This window comes from Myxine glutinosa, chromosome 7 (assembly GCF_964187855.1).
Source record: "Myxine glutinosa chromosome 7, kmMyxGlut1.1, whole genome shotgun sequence".
Lineage (NCBI taxonomy): Eukaryota > Metazoa > Chordata > Myxini > Myxiniformes > Myxinidae > Myxine > Myxine glutinosa.
In genome coordinates this window covers 4,392,896-4,403,482 of record NC_136267.1, presented here as the reverse complement: position 1 = coordinate 4,403,482, position 10,587 = coordinate 4,392,896, and the positions used below count along the sequence as shown (strand labels likewise).

General features: G+C 50.2%; 1 protein-coding gene across 3 annotated transcripts in view; it reads left to right on the top strand.

Annotated features, from left to right (window-relative positions):
• Positions 1–10,587, top strand: part of LOC137430493 (junctional adhesion molecule 3B) — a 35,719-nt gene that overhangs the window by 1,005 nt on the left and 24,127 nt on the right. For 2 of the 3 annotated variants that reach the window (XR_013624006.1, XM_078781255.1), the window contains exons 2-3: positions 2,824–2,889; positions 7,256–7,366. Coding sequence is in view for 2 of the 3 variants with exons in the window: in XM_078781255.1 (XP_078637381.1) it covers positions 2,824–2,889; positions 7,256–7,366 (177 nt within the window). In the remaining variant the exon portion in view is untranslated. The remainder of the gene's footprint in view (positions 1–2,823; positions 2,890–7,255; positions 7,367–10,587) is intronic. The other variant, XM_078781256.1, reaches the window with a different exon arrangement.

The following is a 10,587-nucleotide window of genomic DNA, read 5'->3' as shown; positions in this document are numbered from 1 at the left end:
TGGGGCAGTGTCACATGGGGGGTCAGTGGGGGCAGTGTCACATGGGGGGGTCAGTGGGGGGCAGTGTCACATGGGGAGGGGTCAGTGGGGGCTAGTGTCAAATGGGGGGGGCGGGTCAGTGGGGGCAGCGTCACATGTGGGAGGGGGCAGTGTCACATGGGGGAGGGGGGTCAGTGGGGGCAGTGTCATGGGGGGGGGGGTGTCAGTGGGGGCAGTGTCATGGGGGGGTGTCATGGGGGGGGGGTGTCAGTGGGGGCAGTGTCATGGGTGGGGGTGTCAGTGGGGGCAGTGTCATGGGGGGGGGGGTGTCAGTGGGGGCAGTGTCATGGGGTGTGTCAGTGGGGGCAGTGTCACATGGGGTGGGGGGAGCGGGGGCAGTGTCACATGGAGGGGGGGTGTTGGTGGGGGAAGTGTCACATGGGGGGTTGTCGGTGGGGGTAGTGTCACATGGGGGGGAGGGGGGGAGGGGGGGTGTCGGTGGGGGAAGTGTCACATGGGGGGGAGGGTCGGTGGGGCAGTCACATGGGGGGGGGGGGGGTGTGTGGTGGGGGTGGTTGTGATGTCAGTGTAGTGTGGGTTGTCTAATCGAGGAGGAGGGTGTGTGATTTCCTGTCCTTTCCCCACCACCCCTTTTTCTACCCTCTCCCCACCACCCATTTTCCTACCCTCTCCCCCCACCCCTTTTCTTACCCTCTCCCCCCACCCCTTTTCCTACCCTATCCCTCCACCCCTTTTTCTACCCTCTCCCTCCACCCCTTTTCCTACCATCTTCCCCCACCCCTTTTCCTACCCTCTCCCCACCACCCCTTTTCCTATCCTCTCCCCCACCCCTTTTCCTACCCTCTCCCTCCACCCCTTTTCCTACCCTCTCCTCCACCCCTTTTCCTACCCTCTCCCTCCACCCCTTTTCCTACCCTCTCCCCCACCCCTTTTCCTACCCTCTCCCCCCCACCCCTTTTCCTACTTCCTACCCTCTCCCCCCAACCTTTTTCCTACCCTCGCCGCCCACACCCCTTTTCCTTTCCTCTCCCCACCCCTTTTCCTTCCCTCTCCCCCACCCCTTTTCCTTCCCTCTCCCCCACCCCTTTTCCTTCCCTCTCCCCCACCCCTTTTCCTTCCCTCTCCCCCACCCATTTTCCTTCCCTCTCCCCACCCCTTTTCCTTCCCTCTCCCCACCCCTTTTCCTTCCCTCTCCCCCACCCCTTTTCCTTCCCTCTCCCCCCACCTCTTTGCCTACCCCCTCCCCACCACCCCTTTTCCTACCCTGTCCCCCCCCCCGCCCCATTTCCTCCCCTCTTCCCACCACCCCTTTACCTACCCTCTTCCCACGGCCCCTTACCTACCCTCTCCCCACCGCCCTTTGCTACCCTCTCCCCACCCGCCCCTTTACCTACCCTCTTCCCATGGCCCTTTACCTACCCTCTTCCCACCGCCCCTTTACCTACCCTCTCCCCACCGCCCCTTTACCTACCCTCTTCCCACCCTCCCCTTTACCTACCCTCCCCTTTACCTACCCTCCCCTTTACCTACCCTCTTCCCACCGCCCCTTTACCTACCCTCTCCCCACCGCCCCTTTACCTACCTCTCCCCACCGCCCCTTTACCTACCCTCTCCCCACCGCCCCTTTACCTACCCTCTTCCACGGCCCCTTACCTACCCTCTCCCCACCGCCCTTAAGTACCCTCTCCCCACCGCCCTTAAGTACCCTCTCCCCACCGCCCTTAAGTACCCTCTCCCCACCGCCCTTAAGTACCCTCTCCCCACCGCCCCTTTACCTCCCCTCCCCACCCGCCCCTTTACCTACCCTCTTCCCATGGCCCTTTACCTACCCTCTCCCCACCACCCCTTACCTACCCTCTCCCCACCACCCCTTACCTACCCTCTCCCCACCGCCCCATTACCGACCCTCTCCCTACCGCCCATTTACCTACCCTCTCCCCGCGGCCCCTTTACCTACCCTCTCCCCACCACCCCTGACCTACCCTCTCCAACCACCCCCTTAACTTACCCTCTCCCACCACCCCCTTTACCTACCCTCTCCCACCACCCCTTTTCCTACCCTCTCCCCCCACCCCTTTTCCTACCCTCTCCCCCCACCCCTTTTCCTTCCCTCTCCCCCACCCCTTTTCCTACCCTCTCCCCCCACCCCTTTTCCTACCCTCTTCCCACCACCCCTTACCTATCCTCTCCCCACCACCCCTTACCTACCCTCTCCCTACCACCCCACCCCTTATCTACCCTCTCCCCACCGCCCCTTTACCTATCCTCTCCCCACCGCCGCCCCTTTACCTACCCTCTCCCCACCGCCCCTTTACCTACCCTCTCCCCGCGGCCCCTTTACCTACCCTCTCCCCACCACCCCTGACCTACCCTCTCCAACCACCCCTTTACTTACCCTCTCCCACCATCCCTTTACCTACCCGCTCCCACCACCCCTTTACCTACCCTCTCCCCCCACCCCTTTTCCTACCCTCTTCCCACCACCCCTTACCTATCCTCTCCCCACCACCCCTTACCTACCCTCTCCCCAATAAACTTATTTGGTTTATGTTGGTATGGTCACAAAGTCTTCTGTGTGGGTTTTGCTTCAAGAATGGTGTTGTAAACATGGGTTAAAATGTAGTGGTGGGCAGGGTAACACCTCGTCATTGGAGAAAACAGGTGATGTGAAACCTGCTGGAAGCAATTATTGAAGCATGACGTGGATACACAAAATGGAGGTAATGGTGCAAACGATGAAACGTTTTTTGGACATCATGTCGACGAGCAGACAACCATCATCCATGGTATCTGTGGAGACTAAAGGTGTTTTTTATTCTCCAGGTTTTCACGTCCTGGGGGTGAAGGTCAACTCTGTGAACCTGAATCCGGTTGTCCACGAGTTTGAGCGTAAGTAGGTCTTAGTTTGACGGTCATGCTTGTTTAATTTGGTCCTGTGGGGACATCTTGTGACACAAAGCTGATAAATCTGATTGATGTAAAACCAGTGGAAACTTGCTGCAGATGTCTTATTCCCATACCGTACTTGAAAATTGTAATGATTAATAAAAGTGTGGGATATTGATGGTGCCTGATTGGTCTAGCCTTAACAGGAGGAATCCCCTTTTGTGCCTAAGACTTGTTCATGGTAACGGGAGAAATCCTCTTTGGTGCCTTAGACTTGTTCATGGTAACGGGAGAAATCCTCTTTGGTGCCTTAGACTTGTTCATGGTAATGGGAGGAATCCCCTTTTGTGCCTAAGACTTGTTCATGGTAACGGGAGAAATCCTCTTTGGTGCCTTAGACTTGTTCATGGGGAGAAATCCTCTTTGGTGCCTTAGACTTGTTCATGGTAACGGGAGAAATCCTCTTTGGTGCCTTAGACTTGTTCATGGTAACGGGAGAAATCCTCTTTGGTGCCTTAGACTTGTTCATGGTAACGGGAGAAAGCCTCTTTGGTGCCTTAGACTTGTTCATGGTAACATTAGAATAGGTACACCTAAGTTATTAGAATAGGTACACCGTATCCCTGCGTGTCGTAAGAGACGACTAAGAGGGTTGGCGTCAGGAAGGCCATCCGGCCATAAAAACATTGCCTCAAAAAGAGAACCATGACAATTACAACTACATATGGGCAGGGTACAGCCCGAAGTGGAGATCGGTTTCTGAGGTTTGGGACATGGAATGTAGGGACAATGACAGGGAGATCAGGAGAAGTGGTGGAAGTATTAGTCAGAAGAAGAGTGGACATATGTTGTGTGCAAGAGACGAGATGGAAGGGAAGTGGTGTGAGAATGGTGAAGGGTAGGCAGGGACAGAAATACAAGTTTGTGTGGCAAGGGTGCCTGGAGGGCATGAATGGTGTTGGTGTCCTGTTTTCTGAGGAGTTTGTAGACAGTGTGGTGAGTGTGACTAGAGTGAGTGATAGGTTGATGATTGTGAAAATGATGATTGGAAAGCTCTTGGTGAAAGTCATCTCGGGATATGCTCCGCAGGTTGGTCGAAACGATGAAGAGAAGGACAAGTTCTGGTGTGCGATAGAGAAGCTGATGGAAAACGTGAAAGATGACGAAGTTGTTGTGGTAGGAGGAGACCTAAATGGACATGTAGGAAGGAGTATGGATGGTTTTGACGGAGTTCATGGGGGTTACGGATATGGTGTGAGAAATGGAGAAGGTGAAAGGATTTTGGAGTTTGCTGATGGAGCTGATTTGTTGATTTGTAATACTCAGTTCCAGAAAGAGGATAATAAGCTTGTTACATCCACGTCAGATGGGTCGACGACAACCGTTGACTACCTGATGGTGCGTAGGCGAGATAGGGGGCACCTCTGGGACACAAAGGTGATCCCGGGGAGGAGGCTGTTTCACAGCACCACTTGGTTGTCTGCGACATAAGGGTGAAAGGTGCGAGGAGAGCTCGGCGGGTGAAGTACCAACCGAGAATGCAGGTGTGGAGGTTGAAAGAGGTGACAGTAAGGGAGGCATTAAAAGAGAGGCTGAGTAGGGTCGAGGATGATGCGGTTGAGCTTGAAAGTGGTTGGGTGTCAATGAAAGCTAGTCTGTTGGGAGCCGTTGGTGAGGTATGTGGATGGACAAAAGGACCACCGGGGCACTCGGAAACATGGTGGTGGGATGATGAAGTTGGAAAGAGGTTTGACGAGAAGAGGAAGAAGTTCAAGGAGTGGCAGAAGGCGAAGGGTACGGAAGCAGAACCAGCAGAGCATGAAAGTTATAAGGCAGCCAGGAAGGCTGCAAAGAAAGAGGTAGCAAAGGCGCAGGAGGCATGAAGGAAAATGTTCGGAGAACGCTTGGATTCGGAAGAGGGTCAGAAAGCAGTATTCAGGATTACAAAGCAGATAGCGAAAGAGAGGTGTGATGTGATGGGGGTGAGTTGCTTGAAGGATGAAGTGTGGCAAATCGTTGTCGACCCAGATGGAATTAAAGGAAGATGGAAAAGATATATGGAAATGCTGTTGAATACAGAGAATGAATGGGATGGCAACATACAGAGTAACCCAGTTTTAGGACCGGCAGAGAAGATAACTGAGAAGGAAGTTGAGGAAGCGATAAAAGCAATGAAGGGTAGAAAAGCGGGAGGGCCGACGGGAGTTGTGGGAGATATGTTGAAGGCAGCAGGAAGTTGGGGTGTGAAGAGAATGACAGAGATCTGTAATCTGGTGGTGAAAGAAGGCCGCATTCCAGTGGATTGGGAACTGAGTTCCCTCGTCCCTCTATACAAGGGGAAAGGTGACCCTCTGGAGTGTGGCTCGTACCGAGCGATAAAGTTATTGGAGCATGGAATGAAGGTATTGGAAAGGGTGTTGGAGAGGAGGATAAGGAAGAAAGTGAAGATCGACGAAATGCAGTTTGGATTTATGCCAGGAAGAGGAATGACAGACGTGCTTTTCATTGTGAGGCAGTTGCAGGAGAAGTACATGGAGAAGAGGAAGAAGTTGTTTCTTGGGTTTGTTGATCTGGACAAAGCATTCGATAGGGTTCCACGCAAAGTATTGACATGGGCATTGAGGAAGTTAGGAGTGGAGGAATGGTTGATCAGAGTAGTGATGGCAATGTACAAAAGAGCACGCACAGCTGTAAGGACGAAGGACGGGAACAGTGGTGAGTTTGAGGTGAAGGTGGGAGTGCATCAGGGGTCGGTACTAAGTCCACTACTATTTGTAGCTGTGATGGAGGTGCTGGCTCAGAACGTAAAGGAGGGTTTACCGTGGGAGTTGCTGTATGCAGATGATCTGGTGTTGATTGCGGAAAGTATGGATGGACTGAAGGAAAAGATGAACAAGTGGAAGGAATGTATGGAGACAAAAGGTCTGTAGGTGAATATCGGAAAGACGAAGGTGATGGCAAGTGGTAAAGCATGTGGTGAGGTGGAAAGAACTGGGAAGTGGCCCTGTGCTGTGTGTAGGAAGGGTGTCGGAGTGAACTCCATTCAATGTACAATGTGCGCTGAGTGGGTTCATCAAAAATGTAGTGGTCTGAGAGGGTCATTAACCAGTGTGGCAGCTACATTCAAATGTAAGGTGTGCACAGAGGGAGCTGCAGATGGAGGAAATGTTGAGTTGGATCTTGGAGACGGCGTGAAGCTGGTAGGTGTGAAAACATTTTGCTACCTCGGAGACATGCTGAATGGAGAAGGTGGATCAGACTCGGCAACGGTTGCTCGAGTGAGAAGTGCATGGAAGAAGTTTCGGGAACTGAGTGGCGTGCTGATGATGAGGGGAGTGTCGTTGAAGCTGAAGGGAAAGGTGTATGCTGCATGTGTGAGAAGTGTTATGATTTATGGGAGCGAGACATGGGTAATGAACGTAGAGCAGCAACGAAGGTTGGAAAGGGTCGAAATGCGAATGGTTCGGTGGATGTGCGGAGTATCGTTGAGAGAGAGGAAGACAAATGATGAATTGCGAAAGATGATGGGAATAGAGCCTGTGATTGATGCTGTGAAGAGGAACAGGTTGAGATGGTTTGGTCATGTGTTGAGGAAGGATGAAAGTGACTGGGTGAGAAGAGTGATGGAAATGAAAGTAGAAGGAAGTAGAGGACGGGGAAGACCGAGAAAGACTTGGCTAAAGATGGTGGAAGAAGAAATGCGGGCAAGGGGGTTAACAAGGAGAGATGCAGAAAATATGGCAAAATGGAGAAGATTGTCATGGGGACCGCAAGGCTAACCCCCGCTCTAGTCGGGAAAATGGCCTTTAAAATGCATGTTGTTGTTGTGTATGGTAACGGGAGAAATCCTCTTTGGTGCCTTAGACTTGTTCATGGTAACGGGAGAGATCCTCTTTGGTGCCTTAGACTTGTTCATTTTAACGGGAGGAATCCCCTTTTGTGCCTTAGACTTGTTCATGGTAACGGGAGAGATCCTCTTTGGTGCCTTAGACTTGTTCATGGTAACGGGAGAGATCCTCTTTGGTGCCTTAGACTTGTTCATGGTAACGGGAGGAATCCCCTTTTGTGCCTTAGACTTGTTCATGGTAACGGGAGGAATCTCCTTTTGTGCCTTAGAATTGTTCATGGTAACGGGAGAGATCCTCTTTGGTGCCTTAGACTTGTTCATGGTAACAGGAGAAATCCTCTTTGGTGCCTTAGACTTGTTCATGGTAACGGGAGAAATCCTCTTTGGTGCCTTAGAATTGTTCATGGTAATGGGAAGAATCCCCTATGGTGCTGAGTCTAACGATTAGAGGATCGACACAAATGAGCATGTTCTACGTCCGTGCCAGAGTGAATATTTGATCAATCTCTTGTCTGTTTCCAGCAGTGACGCTCTCATGCCATTATGAGACTGGGAGCACAACGCCGCGCATCGAGTGGAAGAAAATCGTGAAGGACGATCCCAATTTTGTCTACGTTGATGGAAAATTCATGGGTACGTCTTTTGTGTTCACCCTTATATTATTTCCTTGCACAAAACATCCCAGATTAATTTTAGGTCATTTTATCTCGACCTTGAAGAGATGTCCTTATAAAATAGGTCATGATGTCCATCCAGTCGTCCGTTAACTTTTTGCTATTTTTACTCTGCCTGTCTTGTCATCTGTCTGGTGTTTCTGAAACTTGACATATGAATACAAGAGAGTATCCCAAACAATCGCTCTGGCTTCGATTTTTCGATTTCGGATCATTGGAGCTCCCAGGAGGGAGTTGCCCCATGAAACTTCGGACCATACTTGTCCCTTATTTAGCAACCAATTGCTCTGAAACCCAATGTAGCCCTTCTACACTGCAGGATTGCTCGGTCATAGATTTTTCGATTTTGATTTTTCGATTTCGGATAAAGGGGTGCCAATTTGATTCACACAGCTGCATGAAGAAGTAAATGTATTTTATTTGCCAGATGTAGGGCGTACCTTTTATATGAACTTTTCTAGAGCATTACTTGGTTCCTCCTAAGAACACAAGGGTAGTCCAGCATGCACACGAGATATTTTGAATGTCCCTTCTTTTCTATTGTTTGGCATATTCTACAAGCTATGGAATGTCCCTTCTTTTCTATACTTTTCCACATGGCACATACCATATAAAGGGGCCATTTCTATGCCCGTGGCATTTCTCCCAATATATATTTTAAAAAGCCTGGTGTTGGCTTAGCAGTTAGGGTGCCGGCTTTGGATCCTAGGATCCTGGGTTCAAATGTCAGTCGATCGCTGAATTAACGCGAGGGGGGTTGACTCAGCCTGTCATCATTTTGAGGTCGGCAAATTGAGTACCAGTTCACTGGTAATTCCCGGTGTGTCGCAAAAGGTGACTAACAGGGTTGGCAGCAGGAAGGGCATCCGGCCATAAAAAAAAAACATTGCTTCAAAAAGGGAACCAAGGTGCCCAAAAAAGGCCAACCACTGCTCTGCGGGGAAAAATGGCCTCTGAAGGTGGTTCTTCTTCTTCATATATATATATATATATATATATATATATATATACTAGGTTGGCTTTGCTCGCTACGCTCGCCTCACCACGCGTCGTTACAGAGGAACGGGCTTGGTCTAGCTGAGGAAAATGACTGTACCTGAGTTGCTGTGTTGTCATGATTTACACCAATCGTAATACTGTCCTGTGATTCCCCTCGGTGAAGACCAGAAAATCACGAATAGCCAAAGCCAGCTTCAACTCCAAAGGCGTTCAGTTCAAATAGCAGATTTTATATCTACACGCGGGAGGAAGAAATAAGAAGAAGAAGAAGAAGAAGCTGGAAGATTTTACCTGACGCGATCTCGCCGGGCAGTCTTCAAAGCCTGCAGGAAATAAACTCACACGAAAACGGATTTAGAATATACAGGGAAAATAATGTAAGGATTTATTTACAACGGAATGCTGGGACAAAGGAAACGTGATAAACTAAACTCCTAAATTGGGATCCCTCACACCAGACTTAAACACAGACACAGGGATAAAATAACGTGGAAAGGAATGGTGGATGTTTAATTGTGGCACTCAACTCAATTGGCACCTTCGCAGCGATCGTCCAGCCCCGAGCACGCACTCCGGACGTCGCTCCGGTGTTGGTGGGAACCGCCCGGTCGTTTGTGCGAACCTCTCGCTCGGCGCTGCTAGGCCAGCAGACACTACAGCGGCAAGCCTTGCGTCCCCGCGTGATTGCTCGCGAGGTCCCGTACGTGAACGCAGGGGAGGATATTCGTCAGCGCTCCGTCGTCGTCCAACAAGCAAGAGTCCAGGGTCAAGAACGCAATGGGCAATGTCCAGCGCAGGGAGAAGGTCCAGAACAAGAGAGAGCGGGGAGAGAGGGTAGAGGAAAATGTCGGTCTCTCTCCACCTTTTATCAACCCCTCGTGACGTCCTCTGTCTCTCTCTACCAATGCCCGCAGGCCACAACTACTGTCTTCGCTCGACACCTATCACACGCAGTTCGCCCTTTGATGTCATTGGCGTGCCCTGCCAATCAGTGTGATGCTCCTTCGTGCCTTTCTCTTCATCATCCGTGGGAAGCTTCTTGCCCCGCCCCTGGCCAATCACAAGTCCTTCCTTACTCCGTTTTTCCCATTGGTCAACCCCGGCCCAATAGCGAGTCGCTTATTGGTACGCCCTGGCCAATCACAAGTCTCCGGGGTGTTCTTCGGCCTGCTTGAGCGATGTGTGTTCAACCAGGCGTGTTGTTAGCCCTGGTGTTGATGTCTGGCTTCTTGGTGGTTTTATTGTGGGGGTGGGGGGGATTCAATTAGTATGTGAGGTGCTTTTAATGGTGGGATTCCTCATGAGTGTTTATGTGTGGTGCCATAAGGGAAAATGGGATGATCACAATGTCTCGCGAACAGGGGAATTAGCATAATCCCTACCCTAGTAAACATGCCCAATCCCTCGTAGCAGGGACGAATATACACTTAATCCGACATTCGGACTAAACAGGTCCCTGACTTATGTACATCAAAATGGTTCTTTCTTCCCACAATCATCGGAGCACCTACCTATACAGAGCTACCTGAATCTATATATCACTACCCCAAAATTCATAACAATACAAACTATTATTTTACACAAATTTATTTGTAGTGTTTGTGATATTTCATTTTATAAGCAATTTAGTTTGAAAAATAAAAAATAAAAAACCCTCTGCACATACATACAGGAGGGGTAGGTGCAGAACAGAAGTTTGGGACGATTACACCTCACCACCACGTAATTCCAAACACCTCACCACCATGTAATTCCAAACATCTCACCACCACGTAATTCCAAACACCTCACCACCACGTAATTCCAAACATCTCGCCACCACGTAATTTAAAACACCTCACCACCACGTAATTTAAAACACCTCACCACCACGTAATTTAAAACACCTCACCACCACGTAATTTAAAACACCTCACCACCACGTAATTTAAAACACCTCACCACCACGTAATTTAAAACACCTCACCACCACGTAATTTAAAACACCTCACCACCACGTAATTCAAAACACCTCACCACCACGTAATTCAAAACACCTCACCACCACGTCATTCAAAACACCTCACAACCACGTCATTCAAACCACCTCACCACCACCTAATTAAAAACACCTCACCACCACGTAAATAAAAATGCCTTACAACCACGTGATTCAAAACATCTCACCACCACGTAATGTAA